Raw genomic sequence first — 19293 nt, 5'->3', positions numbered from 1 at the left:
CTTAAGTTATGCATCAGGGGTTGGGGTGATAGAGGAGAAAATGTAGATATCTGGTCCATTACAAAACCGATAGTTCAGATCACAATTCAGATCACAATAATTAGTTCTGTCAGAAAACAAAAGCGTTTGTGTGCAGCCATGATGACAAGGGAGCTAAATAAAAAGGACTAAGATCTTGTTGCACAAAGAGCCATCACTATCATTTGGAACTGTCTGTTATACAGAGAATGAAATGGAGCGGAGCTCAGGCAATCTCTCGGCAAGCTCCGGGCTCAACAATACCCTGTAATTAAATGGGCCAGAATGATTGCGCCAATTTTCGCCTTTGCTTTATTGTGTGGATATAGCCTGAAATGGGAACAACCAGGCCTCATGGCTCTTAGTCCAAACAACATAAATTACCTTTAAGGCGGCATTCTCCGGGTCCTTGGCTCTCACTCTGTAAAGGATCGTGCCTACAGCAGCGTCCTCTGGAATATAAATCTCTGTAACTGCCAGGAGAGGTAAAATATTCAAGCATGAGTCCAGTGTCCCAAGGCACTCTAAATTTAAAAAGCAGAATGACATCCAACTATGTTTTAGGTAGTGTTAAAGGTATTGTTGACATTCAGTAGGGAGCTAGTGCGGTATCTAATGGAAAGACCGTTGGATTGAGAGACAGAAGACCAGAATTCTAGGGATGACTTTGGCTTAGATGCTTCTCTGGGTCTATTTCTTCATCTGTAAAAAAGGCATAATGATACATACCTTGCCTGCCTTGCTGCATTGTGTGCAAATCAAATAAGATAATGCCTGCAAAACTGCTTCATTAACCGCAAAGTTTTGTGAAAGTTTAGGGTATTATTCTCTAACTAGAGGGGCTTGCTCCTTTCCCTTAATCTCCCAGCTGTTTGCATCTCTCTTAGGTACTTAATACATATTCCTGCTTTAGAAAGGCAGCAAGGTACACTGGGAGCTCTGCTGGTTAGCTAGTTATTTCTCACGTGCTCACAATACTTCCCTGCTTCCCCTTTGCCCCTCAGCCTCAGATCGTCAGCACATCTTTGTGTGCTGTCTTCTCCATTAGGACATCAGCTTCTTGGAGACAGGGATTGTCTTGATTGCTAGCATTAGCCTGCCACCTAGTAAATACTTAATGAATGCTTTCTCTATCTTTAGAAAAGCAGCCCCGGTAAGTGGGCTGGACATAGAGTTTGAATCCCCAATCTGCGGGACCATGGGCAAATCACTTAATGTCTTTAAGCTTCAGGTCTCTCATCTGTAAAAAGTGGACAATGATACCTGTGGTATCTGCCTCATGAGTTTCTTATAAAGATCAGATGGGAAAATGTGTACCAAGTGCTTTGTCAGCCTTCAAGCCTTTATGTGAATGTCAGTTATTCTTGTTACTTTTACAGTGTGTTTGGGTCCTTATCTCACCTCACCTCACCTCACCTGAGAGATGCAAGGACCAAGAGGGCAAAAACTCATTTCATACCCTTTTGTATCCTCTTCAGTACTCAACGGTGAACCTTACATAGTAAGTGAGTGCTCAATAAATGTCTGCTGAATTAATTATGGAAAGTCTCACCTTTCCCATCCTTAAAAACCCCTAACTTGATCCTATAATCTCTGCCAGCTGTGGCCCTCTAGCTCTCCTTTAAGAATGAACTCTCACAAGCCACGCAAAACTGATAAAGGCATCTCTACTTTCTCTTTCTCTCTCCTAAATCCTTTGCAATCTGCCTTCCAACCCTGTCCTTCAACTGAAACAGCTCTCTCTCGCTAGGATTTAAACTCAGGTCCACTAACCCCAGCAGCACCTGGGCAGGTAAGGATGTCCATCTGCAAAAAGGAATAATTACACTTGTATTGCCTTGCAGGATGTTCAGAAGGAAGGACTTTGTAAATCATTCAGTAAATCTGAAATAAAAGGTAGTTATTGTCATTCCCTCTCATTCCCCTGTTCTCCCTTCCAAGGCAGTTAAGGAATAGTGACAACATGTTTATGGCGCTTTAAGGTTGGCAGAATACTTTAAAAATATCGTCTCATTTAATCTCTACAATAATCTACAATAATCTCTACTGGGAGATAGGTGCTGCTATTATTATTACTATTTTACAAATGGGTAAACTGAGGCAGGCAGTGGTTGTAGCTAATAACTCTGAGGTCAGATTTGACCTCATGCCTTTCTGCTTCCAGGGCCACCTCCCTATCCACCTAGCATAGAGGAAAGAAGGCTAGACTTGGAGTTGGGGGACCTCAGTTTGAAATCTGCCTCAGCTGTGTGACCCTGGGCAAGTCACTTAACCTCTCTAGGCCTTTCTCAACTATAAAATAAAGATAATAATGCTTTGACCCACCCCCACCCCCACTTTACAATGTTGGTCCAATCTGAGGAAAGCATTCTGCAAAGGAATTTGATACAGACGAGAGCTCATATTCATTTGCAGGTATAGGAAAGGGAGCTTCATCACTTTGAAATATCGAGAAAGGTTAAGCCCATTTACAATCTGGTTCTCTAACGATCCACACTAAAAGCAGAAGACTGGTAATAATCTGCTCCCAAGCTCATTTCTTTAGCAACTGGGAGATGTGATTTGACACCCAAGAAACCTAGATAATCTTCAGTGGCATTCGGAGGTAGAACATCCAGAAACAGGGAAGTGTAGTCAGCTAGGACCACAGACAGAGCGAAGTGTTTAATTCTGGCAGAAGGGATAGAGTGTGGGAGCAGGAGTCGGGAAGATTTGACTTCAAATCATCCAGCCTTGGGCAATTGCTAGTTTTGACCCTGGACAAGTCATGTCATAGCTACCTGCCTCAGTTTCCTCCCCTGTATAGTGGGGATAATAATAGCACCATCCTCCCATGGCTGCTGTGAGGATAAAATTAGGTCATGTTGGTAAAGCGCTGTGCAAACCTTAAGGCACTATACAAATGCTATTTATTAATCTGGGCATCACCCTTTAGGCAGGATGCAGATAAGCTGAAGAACATCCAAGAAGAAGGCAATGAGCATGGACCTTCGAAATCTGGCAAATATACAAATCATCTGTAGGAACTGAGGATGGTTAGCATGGAGGAAAGAAGGTATAAGGAGAGCATGAGGTCTATTTTCAGGTATTTGAAGGGCTGTCATGTATAAGATGGATTAGCTTTGTCCTACTTGGCTCTGGAGGACAGAGCTAGAAGCAATAAATGAAATGACAAGGAGAAAGCATAAGGTTTCTATGAGGAAAAACGTCTTTAAGAAAAAAAGAACTAGCCCAGGCTAGGTGACCACTTTTTAAATACATTGTAATGGGTTTTCAAGCTTGGGTTAGACTAAATGACCAGTGGAGTCTCTTTCAACTCTGAGATTGTGTCACTCAGGGGAAAGCCTACCGACCATATTGTGGCTAGTGAGTGTCTTGGCAGGGAATAAATAGCAGAGGCTGGCTGACTGGGTAAGTATCTCTTTGGTCACAAAGAAGAAAAGCAAAAAAAACTAGTGTCTACAAACTAGATCCTGAATAGATAGCCCTAAGGTCACAGGTGCAGAGAATGTGGCATCCAAATTAATTCTATAAATAAGGAGAGCAAAAGCATAGATAATATCAAAAATAGGATAATCCCAGTGTTTGGTGTGTGCTTATGCATAAACCGAATCATTCAGATACGTTTTTAAAAATAATCCTCTATACCTTGGTCAACTCGAGCGAGCGATCCAATGAAGGTTGGTGGTTCGTTGACATCTACAATCTGGATTAAAATGGTCTGAGACGCAGAGCTGCCTCCACTGTCCTGGGCATAGATCACCAGAGTGTAGAAAGCCACTGTTTCAAAGTCCAGCTTGGGTTTGTTGGTCATTATCAGCTAATCAAAAGAGATATAGTTCAAGGTGTGAGATTTTCCATGTAGAAAACCCATCAGGAGAGCTAGACAACTTGAGGAGACAAGAGCATCTCCATCAATCACATTATCTTAATGGAGGTGAGCCTTTGTTTGGAACTGAATCCTACTCAGGAGGGTACAGTGAGAGGGTAGGGGTGGATGCCAGGTAACACCTTGTTATGAGGATTGAGAAGATTTCCTGGACCTGAGTACTTGTCAGCCTCCCTTCATACCCACTCAACTCATTCTTTTTACTCCTGTCATTGTCTGAATCTTCTCCCTACAGAAAATCAGGCCTGGTCCCCAGGCTTCTAGAAGTGAATTTTTGCCTTTTCTTTTCATACCATCCTCCAAATTCCATGCCATTTCAACCTCTTCTTCCAATAATATTTTATGTGTTATCTTCCCCAATTAGAATGCAAGGTCCTTGAGAGCAGGGACCATCTTGCTTGCTTGTATTTGTAGCCCCAGTTTTTAACAGAGTGCCTGGCGCACAGTAAGTACTTAATAAATGTTTTGTTCTGAAAGAAAACAACCAAAATAAAGTCATTAGTAAATAGATTCTTTACTTGTAATTCAAGAAAGTTGGACAGAAAGAGAAAATTCTGAGTACCAATTCAACCCAATTTTCCTATAGGGCTCCTTTAATATAGAAAAGCAACAGAAATCAAAGAAAATGTTTACAAGAATATGTGGCAGTACAAAACAACAAGGTCATTGTCAAGAAACATCTGCTCTAACAAGATATAGGTGATCTCATGGCATAGACAAGATAGGATACAGATGATAGAAACCATAATTAACTGTAAAAAGAAAAAATCATTTGAACAGGACTCCAAGTAGAGGAAGTTTCTCCCACAAAAGTTTTATTGTATTTTTGTTTTTTCCAGAAAACTAAAACAGTCCTGCTAAAATCAGGTTGAAATTACTTAGGTTCAAAGTTAATAAAACTCTATATTTCACTAACCACCTAGCAATGGACTCAGTTCACATTCCTTCCTGTCAGAGGCTCCACCTTCCACTTGCTGTTCCTCAAGCCCAGCTTCCCATACCTTTGCAAAGGCCACATTCTTCATCGCTGGAACCCAGGGGATCATCCTCACTTATCCCTCTTAGAATCCTTGGTTTCCTTCAAGGTCCATTCCCCTGGTCATACATCCTCTCCCTTGCTCTAAATTATCTATTTACCTTTTGTGGTCTTTTCTTGAGAGTTGAGATTGTTCTTCTTGTCTGTCTCCCCAGCACTTAAGTCACCTGCACACAGTAGGCACTCAATAATGTTTGTGGGATTGAGTTGAATGAAAATGCAGTGACTTTACATAAGCTCTAGGACCAGAGAGTGAATTTCCTTCCCCCAGGAATTATAAATAATAATCTTCTATTAACCCTAAGCCTACTTATCTACCTGCTGTGGCAGTTGTGCTTGGGCCTCCTCACTGGCTGCCAACTTGAATATTTGCTTGGCAAATATTGTGAAATTCTGGTTTCAAAAGTTACCCAATTGGTGGAGAACCAGAAAACTAGATGTCACATCTTTTATTCTATTGGAAAACTCCAGTGAAAATCACCTTTATCATGTGTATGGTTTAGGTCTTTCTGTGAATCCAATCCCTTTCCTTCAATCCTATCCTGATGGCAAAATAATTCCACCCTCTTGATCCTTGATCCAGTCAAGGTCAAGGTCCATCTGGAAGTTTCTGGCCACCCTCTGAGTATGATCCACAAACTGTGAGCCCAGAGCCTTCCACACCCAACAATTGGTACGAAACAGGGCAGAAGACAAGAAAGTACATTTCATCAGACTTAGGACCAGGCTACATCGACTTGGTGAGCCCTAGCTTTGCCCCTCTTGGTAAAGTGGGCTGACTGTCTCATTGGTTTGACCCCGCACCATCTCTGCCTAGACCTAGATTAGGAAATGGGTCATCATGGAATTGTTGTCCCATAGACTTTACCCCTGGACTGCTTAGACTTGTGGGATCTTTCAAAGATCTGCCATTAGCAGCATTCCCAGGCAGGGCCCTTTGGTCTAGCTCTATTCCATGACCAGAAAACTAAACTGCTGCCACTTGAATTGTCTCAGGAAGGTTCTGAAGATCACCTGACATGTTAAGGTACCAGGCGCTGAGGTCCCTTCTCAAGCTGAACTGCCAAGCACTCATATTCTGCTGCAGAAAGTGCGACTCCAATGGGCAGTATACATAGCTCAAATGTCAAATGCGTGTTTACCTAAAAAACTATTTTTTGAAGAACTTGCACAAGCAAGTGCTCACACTGTGGTCAGAAGAAGTGATACAAGGACACTCTCAAGGTCTCTCTGAAGAACTTTAGTGTCAATTGTGAGACATGGGAGATGTCCTAGCACAGGACCATCAAGCATGGCATGCCCACATCAAAGAAAGCACTGTACTCCATGAGCAAAGAAGAATCACAGAAGCACGAAGGAAGCATGAGCTGTGCGAATCCAGAGACATCTCTGTCCCAAATGTTCTAATGGACTCCTTGTGCCCAACAAGCGGTAGAGCCTTCCAAACTCATATTGGACTCAGCCACGGCCAAGCGCGCTGTGCCCTGACCTCAACATCATGATGTCATTGGTTCTCTTCGAAAACAACATGGAACAACAATTCCATGACAACCCATTTCCTAATGGAACAAAAGGATTTATTTCTCACTGTGCCACAGAATCATGGAACTTGAAGATTAGAAGGAACTTCAATAACTATTTTCAAGAGCAACTAATATCAGAAAGGAATTCCAGCTATAACATAGCCTTTCATCTCCTAAGGCAGCCTATTTCACTTTTGAACAGCTCACAATGTTGGGAAGTCAAATTGGCCTCAGCAACTTCCACCCATTCCTGCTCCTCCTCCTGCCTTCTGAGGCCAAACAGAACAAATCTAATCTCTCCTTCACATGACAGCCCTCCAGTCCCTTGAAGAAAGCTCTCATGTTTCTCCTGAGTCTTCTTTTTGACAGGTTAAAGTTGCTCTTTCTTCAACTTAGCCTCACATGACATGGAATTAAGGCCCTTCAGTATCCTGGGTGCCTCCCTCTGGACACTCTCCAGTTTATCACTGTTCAACCATGGTGCTCAGAGACACACAAAATGATCTAGATATGGTCTGGCTAGGGCAGAGTACAGAGGAACTGTGACCTCCTTATTCCTGAAAGCCCCATCTCACTTAATGCAGTCCAAGATTTCATTAACTTTTTTGATTGCTTCATCACACTGCTAATTCATAATGATCCTACAGTTTTATTAGGGAAAGCATTATGTCTGTCCTCAGTACAACCTTATGGCAGAGGATTATGAAATTTAAGCATCATAGGGCAACATGTTATACCAGTTATAAACAAAGCTCTGGACTTGAAGTCAGGAGACCTGGGTTCAAATCCCAGTTCTAATACATATTCATTTTATGATCTTGGGAAAATCATCTAACTTCTGTGAATCTCAGTTTGATCTTCAGTAAATAAAATAAAATAAAATAAAATATTTAAAGTGTTTATAATATTTGTGCTACCTTCCTCTTACTTGGTATTAGGAAATTGCCTTATAAGCCTTAAAGCAAGTTTTTAATCAGATAAGGCATGTTTTCTACTCCCTAAGAGTATCTGTGTTTTCTGTGGCATGCTCCCTAGAACAAAAGCTACTAGACTGGTAGACCAGGAGAATGCTGGCTTCTAACCTCATCACATGACTGAAACTGCTTTCCAAATAAACCAATAATCTATTAATTGCCAAACCTGATTGTCTGTTTTCTTTTCTCATGGTTCTTGACCTATCTGCTATATTTCACATCATTAACCTCTCCTCCTAGGCACTCTCTCCTCTCTACATAGATAGACACTATCCTCTCCTGGTTTGCTTCCTACCCATCTGACTTCTAATTCTCAGTTATTTTTACTAATTTATCAATTACATGATGCCCCCTAACTGCGCATATTCCACGTGATTCTGTCCTGCTCCTTCTCCTCTCTCCTTCTTTCCTCTCTTCATAACCTCATCAGCTCCCACAGGTTCAGTTATCATCTCTATGTAGATGACTCCCAGATCTGTAGATTTAGCCCCAAAATTTCCTGACCTTCAATCCTGTATCACCAATTGCCTGTTGGACATTCAAACTGAATATTCTGAAGACATCTCAAACTCAACATGTCAAATAGAAATCATTAACTTTCCCCAAAAACTCATTCCTCTTCAGGACTCCCTGGCATCATCCTCAATTCTTCACTCTCTTTTATCCCACATATCTAATCAGTTGCCAAATCTTGCCTTTTCTACCTCCACAACATCTCTCACAGCTGACCTCTTCTCTCTTTTCACATAATTATCACCTTACAGCAGATCCTCATCACCTCTCATCTAGATTATTCCAATGGACTCCTAATTAGTCTCTTTTCTAAGGTCTCTCACCACTTCAGCCTATCAATACTGATACCAAAGCAATTTTCCTTAAGTGCATATCTGACCATGCCACTCCTCCACTCAACCAACTCCAGTGGTTCCCTATTGTCTTTGGAATCAAACGTTAAGTCACTTGCTTAGCACTGAAAACTCCTTTTGACCTTGTCCCTGACTTTCCAACCTCACAGCAGGAATTCAAAAAATAGTAATCGATTGTTTGGTAATAGAGTTCAGCAAAACACTTGAGAGTCTTTCATGTTTTTCATGTGAACAAAATAGAAAAGAAATAGGACTAGATGCCAATAGTTTGGCAGATTTGGACCTGTGTGGATAAGTAGACCTAAAAGATACCCATGAATGTTCCTATGTCAATTTGGAGAGAGATTTCTAAAGGCACGCCCCAAGGAAACTATACCTGGCCCAGTGGTGCTGAAGTGTTTGTGAATGAAGGCATAAATGGTATGCTTGTCTAACTGTAGATGACCCAAAGCCTTGAGTAATTGTTAACACATTAGATGACAAAGTTGAAGTCCAGAAAAATCTTGGCAGGCTATAAGGATGGACCAACTCAAAAAAGCTGAAATTTACAAGGGATTAATGTAAAGTTCTACATGCGGTTAAAGAATCAATGTCACAAGTATAAGATGGAGACACAATATCTGGGTAACATTACCTATGAAAAGCATTTGGAGTTTTAGCAGATCATAAACAATATGTGAGTGAGTCAACAGTGTAATATAGCATCCTCCAAAGCTAATAATGCTTCTCTAGAATAGTATTTTCTTATTGTTCAGTTGTTCAGTTACATCTGACCCTTCATGACCCCATGGACCATAGCATGTCAGCCCCTTCTACCCTCTACTAACTCCTGAAGTCTGTCCAATTTCATGTACATTGCTTCCATGACGCCATATTTCCATCTCATCCTCTGCCATCCCCTTCTCCTTTTGCCTTCAATCTTTTGCAAATAAAGGTCTTTTCCAATAAGTCCCGTCTTTTCATTATGTGGATGGAATATTCACCTTCAGTATTTGTCCTTCCAATGAATAATCTGAATGAATTACTTTTTAGTATTTAAATTTGACCTCCTTGCTGTCCAAGGGACTCTCCAAAGTCTTCTCCAGCACCATAATTAGAAAGTGTCAATTCTGCAGCACTCAGATTTCCTTATAGTCCAACTCCCACAGTCATATATTGCTACTGGAAAAATCATAGTTTTGACTATATGGACCTTTGTCTAGTATAAAGAGGGATAATATTCAGGAAAAAATTACTACGCTCTGCCCTCATCAGCCCAGATTCATGGATAAGCTGGGAAAGCTTCCTGAGGAGGGCATAAAGATAGATAGGGCTATATGATAATCATGTGAAGGAACTGGGCATGTTGATCCTGAAGAAAACTCAGGGGGTATGATAGCTACCTTCTGGGGTTTAAAGGACTGTCATGAGGAAAAGTGATTAGATTTGTCTTCCAGAGAGCAGAACTAGGAGCCCTAGATAGAAATAGCAGAAAGGCAGATTTAGGCTCAATAGAAGTTAACCCACTCAGCTTTAGAATTTCTACCCTGGGGCTGACTGGTTCTGTAAGGTCCTAAAAACTTAAACAGCTTAATACTGTATTAATAGTTTCAGGACACCCTGTGTATTAGAGCCAGTTAAGTGGTATATTGGATAGGGTTGGGCTTGGAGTCAAGAAGACCTAAATTCAGACTCTTACTAACTGTGTGACCCTGAGCAAGTCACTTAACATCTCTCAGCCTCAGTTTCCTCTACTGTAAAATGAAGGGGTTGGCCTCAGTGGCCTCTAAATTCCCTTCCAGCTGGAAATCTATGATCTTGACCACTTTTCACATGCCATCCATCTGGGTGAGCTTGTTGTCTACCTTGCCACTGAATATACCCTTTCTCAGATTCTGCATCCCACCTCTTGCTCTGGGCACATTAAATCAAATCAAATCAATATTACTATTGCTTCTGGAAAGGGCATGTGGACAGATTGTCCTATTGATTGCTATGTCCTACCGAATTCCTATGACTCCTTGGGCTACAACTCCTTCCCTGGCGACTTCTCCCCCATGTATGGTTGTCCCTCCCTATAGTAATGTAAGCTCCTTAAGGGCAGAGACTATCACACTTTTGTATTTATAATCCCAGCACTTAATAAGTGGCCAGCACCCAGAACTTAATAAATGCTTTTGTGTTCATTTTTCATTCATAAGGAAAACCTTCCTCACATCATGTGCTATCCAAAAGTAAGACAGAGGAAGCAGGAGGCTATCCCCTCAATAAAGATCTTCAAGCAGAAGCTGACAGACCACTTTAAGGGGATGTTACAATATTCCTTATTCAGAGGATGCTTGCTTAGATACGGGATCAAGCTTGTGCTAGACCAGAGTCAATTGCTCAGTTTTCAGTATGAGCATCTATACCTAGAAAATTGACAAATGCTACAAATCAGGGCCTGATTTATTGGTTTATTGATTTCTAGACATGGGAAAGCATTAATAATGCAGATTAAACTTAAGAGTGGGTCAGAGAGTAGAAATTTTTGCTGTTGTTTCCAAAAGCCAGCTGTTAAATATATACCAGCTCACAGATGTATGGGGATAGCCTGAATGACCACTAAGCTCCCTTCTAATCCTAGGATTGTGTGTATCGTATTTTTGGTAAATAATTACACAAATAATTTTATGCTTATAGCCCCAGTGCCTAGAGGAATGCCTTTTACATGGTAGGTGCTTAACAAATGTTTGTTGACTGATTAATTGATTAAAAGCCCAATTGAAAGGAGAAGAGAATGTGTGATGCTTTAAGACTCACTTGGGAACATAGGACCAATGATACTGAGTTTGAATTTCACTCTGTAGTTGACATTTTTATTTGATTAGGGCATCCAGGAAACAGGAAACATGTACGCGTACAAAACAGGTCACTCTGGTTCACTTTCTCCTGATGCACATTCAAATCCACTTAGGTAGTACATCTTAGTCAGCCTACGACAGGTAGCAATTTCAAGATTACATAACCTGAATGCATCTTGTCTCATTTACATTGATTTATTTGTATAATCAGTTCACTTCAGGGCTGGACTATTGTTCCCATGAAGCTGTTTGTTGGGGTGGTTTGGTTTGGTTTGGTTTTTTTTTTGACTGCTTGCCCAGTCACCCCTCCTTAGCAAGAACAGTAATTATTGGCCCAATGAGCAAATATAGCAGAAGGAAGTTCAACAATGGGTAATGATAGGCTGAAACCAAAATAGAACGGTATATGCACTTCTTAATGCTTGTAAAAAATCATTGAAAGAGATACTAACAAATGTATTTTGTCTTTATCTGGATCTGTACGGTCTTTCCTGGGCAATGTCTCCATATTCAATTTTATTTAACAAAGCAGCCCTGTGAAATAGACATAGCAGGTCTTCACATCACCATTTTACAGATAATAAAACTGGAACAGAGAGAATAGTGATGGACACATAGTCATAAGTAGGAATTTAGCCTTCAGGGCAAGGTGCAATAGAGGCATCTTCCATTGAGGGGAATTAGAAAGAGAGGAAAACCAGGTCATTGCTTCAAGTGGGTCACCTAAGTCAGTGCCAGGTCACTGATGAGAAGGCTGCTGAGGAGAGAAGAGAGTAGTGCAAGGGAAGAGCATCCCCACAACAATAACTTCTAAGTAGTTTCTTATTTTAAATAGTATCACTGACTAGGTGCTAAGTTCTATTGCTTCTAGCTGCTCAAGGACTGAAAATAGTGTTAACTACCCTCAGAATTTGGCACCCTAGGGCATAGCCCCATTCACTCCACCATAACTCCAATTCTTTTTCTACCTAATGACAGAAGTGGGACTAGGACTCAAGTGGGCCAATGCCCAGTCCTGTACCCTAAACTACACCACTCTGCCATTTCTTCTTTGCTAGATTTTTTTTCATTAGGATGTGTACAACTCACCCATCAGCTATGAGTACTCTACCAAAAGGAATAAACATGGTGACAACAACAATAACAACAGCTAACATTTAAATAGTTTGTAAGCTCCTTGAGGGGGACTGACTTTTACAACTTTTTGTATCCCCGGTGCTTAGTACAGTGCCTGGCACATTTGTGGTTGTTGTTGTTTTCATTGTCAAGTTGTTTCAGTTATGGCTGACTTGTTGTGACCCCATTTGGGTTGGATTTTTTTGTTTGTTTTTTGTTTTTGGTGAAGATACTGGAGTGGTTTTTTCATTTCCCTCTCCAGCTTATTTTGTAGATGAGGAAACCGAGGCAAATGGTGAAGTGACTTGCCCAGAGTCACACAGCTAGCATGTGTCTAAGGGCAGATTTGAAAATCAGGAAATGAGTCTTCCTAACTCCAAGGCAGGCACTCTATCCACTGTGCCACCTTGAATTGAATATAGAATTTACTATGTGCCAGGAACTGTGTTAGAGTGCTTTACAATTATCATGTCATTTGATCGTCACAACAAACCTGGGAGGTACTTGCAGGTAGGTAGATTATAAAGGGAAGAGAAAGCAAACCAGGATAAGGACAGGCTGTGTTTGTTCATTAACCAACACAGTTTAAACAGTCAAACCAGTGTCTGTGTCTGTGTGTGTCTGTCTTTCTGTCTGTCTGTCTGTAAAAAAAAATCAACTACAGATGTTCACGCACTTGTACCATAAGCCACTTGGCTTGCTTTAACACAGAAAGGTAAGATGGATAAGAGAAAAGCCTGAGTCAACAAGCATTTATTAAGCACTTACCATGCAGGTAATTGTCCTAGGTACTAAAAATATAAAAACAATAACAAATTACATCCATGCCCTTAAGAAGTTTACATTCTATTGGGGGAAAACATGTATACAGATAGGTAAATACAAAATATAAACATAGTAGTGTGGGGAAAGGAGGAAGAACTAACAACTTGGGGGATGAGGAAAGGCTTCACATAGAAGGAGGCATTCCACTGAGACCTGAAGTGACCTTAGTGTTCTCAGAGGCAGAGGTGAGAAGAAGGTACACTCCAGAGCTGGAGGACAGGCAGCACAAAAGTCCAGAGAGAGGAGATAGAATAAGATGTACAGGGAATGGGAAATGGGCCTGCTGAGCTGGAATACAGGATGGGGGAAGCTGATATGAGCAATGAGCCTGAGAAGATAGAATGGAGGAGGATCCTGAAGGACCTTAAATGCCAAAGAGTGAGAGTTTCTTGGAAGTGAATCATATGGCATGGACTAAAGAAACCTTCACATATTTAAGCTCTAAATAATGAACTGAGATTCCTCAAAAAAAGAGGAAATTTATTATTTTTTTTAAATTTTCATTATTTTGTATTTTTTTAATGATATGAAACAATCCGGAAGAGGGCGTGTTGTTTTAAATAATTAGAATGTCGTCATTTCAATATAGAGCCTGGTAATAAGCCTTGATCAAGAAAGTCATTTTTTAATCTAAAACAATAAAAATCCAACTGATGCAATGATGAGTCACAGCTTTTTGGTAGGCACACCCTACCCATTACTAAATCCTCACAATGCCATCTCAAAACATTTTAATTGGAAAATTCAATCAACCAGCTCTCTCAACAGCACCAAACAACCATCTTAACTGGTTATTTTCATTGAAGTGATTAGCTAATAATAACCCTCAAAGGCTCAAGTGGATTAGGGAAGTAGGTATTCCTTCTAACAATAGAGATGCCAACCTGTTCATTCCTGCCCATCCTAGGTTCTGGTCCTCCCATATGTTCAGCACCAAGAGTCTACCCAATGAGCTGGTGGCCTTCCACACATTTTCCCCTGCATACTGATGGAGGACAAACACTGCTCACCAGTTACTTCAGCCCCCACCGTCCCAGTGGTACCAGCCCATCTCCTTGTTCAATCATACATTTCTTTGACTACATCCACCTCAAATAACATAATATTTGTAAAGTGCTTTGCAAAACTTGAAGTGTCATCCAAATACTATTATTAATTATTATCATTATTAGGTATATGTTCCTACTCATACTCATCGTGAGCCTCTCTATCACCCTCCGAGTGACATTCATTTTCAGTTCTCCAGAGAGACTGTTTTCTTCGACTAGCATCCCTATGATCCATGGTGATAGTCAATATCATCAATAGTTGAAATTTATCTAGCATGTTGCAGCTCATGAAGAATTTTCGACGATATTATCCCATTGGAGCCTCACGATTTGTCAGCCAAATGGTGACGTTTTCTCAGTCCTTATCACTCGACTTATCTGCTGTGTTTGACACTATTGATTAACTTCTCTTCAATGCTCTTTCTTTTCTGGGTGTTCGTAACACTATTCTCTCATGGTTCATCTCCTTGCCTAGGTGGTACAGTGGATAGACTGTTAGGCCTAGAGTCAGGAAGACTTGAGTTCAAATATGGCCTCAAACACTTACTAGTTGTGAGATCCGGTGCAAGTCAAACCTGCCTCAGTTTCCTCAACTGTAAAATGGAGATAATAGCAGCACCTGCCTGCCAGGGTCTTAGGAGGATCAAATGAGACAATGTTTTGTAAAACACTTGGCAGGGTGTCTGGCATAAGTAGGTATTTAATAAAAGTTTGCTTCATCTATTCCTTCCTTCTTACCTCTCTGATCATTCTTTGTCAACTTCCTTTACTGGTTCATGATTCACATCTTGCCCACTAACTGTGGATATTCCCCAAAGTTCTATTTTTGGGCCTTCTTGTCTTCTCCTTCCCTAATTTCTTTTCCTAACCTCATCAGCTTGCATCAGTTCAATTATCATCTCCATGACAGTTCTATATAACCAGCCTCAGTCTGTTCCACAAGCTTCAGTCCTGGATCATCGATTACCTACTGGACATGGGGTTTTATACAGAGAAAGACAAAAGGGAGATGGATTCTCCAATAGAGAGTTGACAAATCCCAGCCACTTTTGAATCCTTCAATCATGGGTCAATGAAGTCTAGACTTGGTTGGGGTTGATAGAATTCCTTTAGAGTTAGGGCCAGCACTCATCAGTAGTTCTAGCTCTTTCTGTCATCGTGTTTCTTCTCTTTCACTGGGCAAAGAGGGTAAATTAATCAACCTGCCTCAGCCATCATCCCCCCTCCAGTTCTGACAGTAGGCAAAAAAACCAACATGTTGAATGGGAAATTATGCCATAGACTGCAAGTAGAGCTATGCTTAGAGATGATTTGATTAGTGCTTCATTCAAAAGAATGAAGCCTATGCACAGATACACCTGAGGACAGCAAACAGAATTTTTTTCACCTTTATACAAAAAAGTCAGGGTGTCTTTCTGGGATACAGCCCTGATGGGTTCTCTTTAGCCCTAACACTCTGATGTCAATTACTACCCAGACTCAAAGTGGACCCACAAGTTGTTCATGACTCACATGTGAATTGAGATTCTCAAGTGTAATTTGGTAGGCTATTAAAATGCTCTCTGACATCCACAGAGTTTGGACATTATAATACATAGTACAGGGTAGTGGAGAGTAAGGGTAGGATTAATTACAAAGACTTAGTTTTCTAAGTAAATATACACTTGAGCTATGTACTTACTTCCCACTGATGTGCAGCTTTATGAGATACCACAAATGGATGGACGACAGGGTTCGAATTAATAATAACAGGATCTCCAACTAGAGAGTCATGATGAGAAACAGCTGCAGTGATTGTGGTAACCAGCGTGCTCTCTGATGCATTTTCCAGAAGAGGCCTGGCCCTCTCAACAGATAAATTCAAAAAAGCTAGGCATCCTAGGAAAAAGCACAATTTTTTTTTAAAATCTTCCTTTCTATGAGGTCCATGCCCCCCTTGAAATAGTATTTTAAAGTTCTAAATCATAAATACAACAAAAAATACAACAAAATCTGCCTGTATATCTCCAGGTATAAAGTTGAGTTGGTCACGGTTCCCCATTCTCAAACCTAACCCAGACCCCACCATGGAGGGTAGAGCAGACTGGGAGCCTTTCTACCATCCTCTCCCTGAATTCTGGAGTCTATTCCATTCTAATTCTAAAGCCCTTCCAGCTCTTCCCACCAGAAAATGAGCCAGGCATAGCCAACAGTGGAAAGTGTTTTGATTCCTTGCTCTGCTCCCTGACCCACAGCAAACATACACCAACCTTAGCCCCACCTTGGCGACCACTCAAGTACACATTAAAAAAAGAATCCTTTGTTGACTGCTGAGTGAAAACACATCAACAATCTTAAACACCCTCTCCTGTTACCTCTAACACAAAACAAGATTCTATCTGTGATTCCAAGGCAACACAAATAATGTGGCAATCTTCTCACTTTTCTGAGTAGGAGGAGCAGAAGCTGAATCTGAATTCTGACATCTGATATTTAAGTAGCCTTAGGGTTCTTGAAGTGAAACAACACCTGTATGTGAAGCAGGCACTAAGTTCTATGGGCCCCATTTCACTGCTGAAGAAACTGAAGATCAGCAAGAGCTCTATTGTTGCCCATGGCAACACAATTGGTATCAGAGGCAGGATCTGAACTCATTTCTTCCTGACTCAGAGCCCACGCATGTTTCTATCCACTATGCCAAAATGCTCATGTGAGTGACGTCTTTGTATACTTATTCCTATTATTAATTATAGGTATAATCTTCACCAATGCTCCAGAAAAAGCATAGTGTAGTAGATAGAGAGCTGACTCTGGAACCAGGGAGACTTCTGGGCTCATGACTATTCCAGAAACAGGTTCTCCAGCTCTTCCACTGAGCAAGTTGCACAAGCAGTGCACATTCTATGCATTCTCACAGAGACTGGCCTCATTGGCCAGTGCCCCAATATACATACAAACATAGACCTGTGGTTCTGGGCTGGTCAGTCTCTCCTTAATTAGCCAGATGTCCACCCACTCAAAGGTTCATCATTTAATGCCAAATGTAGTGCAAGCACCAGATTGGCTTTAATGCCACTACAGCCCAGAACTCCTGGACTCAAGCAATCCACTAACCTCATCGTCCTGAGCAATAGAGACTATAGATAAACACCATCACGCCCAGCATTTTTATTCCTCTCCAACCAACAGTCAGTTCTTAGGGAAGCAAAGTCATATATTGGAAAGAGCCCTGGTTTGGAAGTCAAGAGACCTGAGGTAAAGTCCTGTGTCTGACACTGAGTAATTTTGTGACCCCAGGCAAGGCACTTAACTTCTGTGATCACATAACTTCAGGTGAGGAGTTCGCATTAGATAACCTCTAAATTCCCTTCCACCTGAGACAGACTGTGATTCTATGGGCTGACTCAACATGTTAAGCTTTATAAGCCATTTATATCTCAGTGCTAGTTTCCCTACTGACTTCATGGTGTGATAAGGTTTCAGGGATACAGCATTTACTCACCTTAGGGAGGGTGAGTGGTCAAAACAGGAGGGGTGGTTTAAAAAAAGGAAAGAAAAGAAATAAAGGAATATTGGGAACCAGAACATAAGCCCATGGAACTATAAGAAATCTTAGAGGTCATAGAAGATTAGATATTAGATCTAGAAATCCAAGGGATCTTACAGATGAGAAAACTGAAAGTCGAGACAAGTCAGATGACCTCCCTAAGGTCATACAGCTAATATGTGGCAGAGCTGAGATTTAAACCTGTCACCTGGCTCCCAGTTCCATAGGTCTTTCCACAACACACTCTATTTCACAATTTTGCCTAGGGATGTCCCTGGAAGGCCATGGGATCATAGACTGAGATCTAGAAAGAAACTTAGAGAGCATTGAAACCAACCTGCTCATTTTACAGAAAAGGCAGGTAAAATTACTTTCCCAGGGTCACACTCTCAATAATTGTCTGAAGCAGAATTTTAACTCATCTTCCTTTAAGCTCAGTACTATCCGCTACATTACCTGGCTGCCTCTACAAGAGAAGATGTTATCATATGGTCAAAGACCCTACCATTCTTCCTTGGAGAAAGATACTCTAACACTAGGTCTCACTATGGAGCCCAAGGATTCTGCTGTTTTTGGTAAGCCAGAGACCTGAGTTGCATAGCAAGACAAGTTAGGCTCACAGTCTGAGGGCACACTGATGCGGCCAACTGAGAAGCCCATGGCCATGTCAATGCTGCCCTTGGGGGCATAGGTAAGATCCATATGAATGGTTCGTGATTACGCTCCCTCACAACGGAATGAGGTTGGGGCTGGGGTCCCTGCTCTTCTCTAAGAAAGTTCACTCACTATATCTTGCATTGCTCCCAGAACTGTCTCATGCCCTGTTGCCACAAAGAGGCACAGAAATACACAGGTTGGTGTCCACCACAAATGTGTATCAGAAAAGGTTTGATCTGTCAGATGCAGTTAACAGAATCACAAAACATACTTTAAAAAGAGCTCGAGTCAACTCCAGCCAAAACCTAAAAATAAACAACAGACTGACAAACAATGAAGGAATCCAATGAGAAGCTACAATGACCTCGTCTACCCCAGAACTGGACAAATGATTGGCCATAAGTCCATGTGCTATAGGAAAGGGAGGTGCCAGCAAAGGCTAGTGCCACTGAAGATGTTTGCCATTAAAGGCAAAGGACCAGCATCAGGCCAGAGACACATGAAACCCACAAGGCTCTGGGTCCAGAGGCAATAAAAATGGAGGCCCTCCTGAGAAACACCCAGGGAGGTCAGAAAGCCCCAAGAACAGGGACCTTGGAAGCCCCAAGAAGGTCCAGCAAACAGTGAGGCAACACTGCATTCAGACCAGGATAGTCCAGGCCCAGGAGCTCAAAGGTCCCTAACATACTGTCTGTCCTGAGGTTCTGAAGACAGCTGGCGGCAAAATGGTTAGAGAGCATGGCCTGCGGTCAGGGAGATCTGAGTTCAAATTCTGATTCAGACACAGTCTACATGATCCTGAGCCAGTCGCTTAACTTCTGTTGTCTTCAGTTTTTTTCAGATGTAAAGAGGGAATAATAAGAATAGCCCCTACCTCTCCAGAGTGTTAGCACAAAGCCTGGCCACACAGTAGGTGGTATATACGTTCTTATTCCCCCTCCCCATCTGAAAATCCAGTTCTCTGAACCTCCAAAATCAAGGGGAGGATGGGG

The 19293-nt window shown here is 41.5% G+C and overlaps 1 protein-coding gene across 1 annotated transcript in view; it reads right to left on the bottom strand.

The window, feature by feature from the left end:
- Nucleotides 1–18346, bottom strand: part of LOC118832306 (cadherin-related family member 3-like) — a 97250-nt gene extending 78904 nt beyond the window's left edge. Inside the window, exons 1-5 of the mRNA XM_036739670.1 lie at nucleotides 18233–18346; nucleotides 18101–18110; nucleotides 15800–15996; nucleotides 3667–3838; nucleotides 403–491 (exon numbers count right to left, since the gene is read on the bottom strand). Coding sequence (XP_036595565.1) covers nucleotides 403–491; nucleotides 3667–3838; nucleotides 15800–15996; nucleotides 18101–18110; nucleotides 18233–18346 — 582 coding nt within the window. The remainder of the gene's footprint in view (nucleotides 1–402; nucleotides 492–3666; nucleotides 3839–15799; nucleotides 15997–18100; nucleotides 18111–18232) is intronic.
- Nucleotides 18347–19293: the final 947 nt, after the last annotated feature.

Source organism: Trichosurus vulpecula, chromosome 9 (genome assembly GCF_011100635.1).
Source record: "Trichosurus vulpecula isolate mTriVul1 chromosome 9, mTriVul1.pri, whole genome shotgun sequence".
Lineage (NCBI taxonomy): Eukaryota > Metazoa > Chordata > Mammalia > Diprotodontia > Phalangeridae > Trichosurus > Trichosurus vulpecula.
Note: the sequence above shows the minus strand (reverse complement) of the source record. Positions and strands in the feature narration are given on the sequence as shown.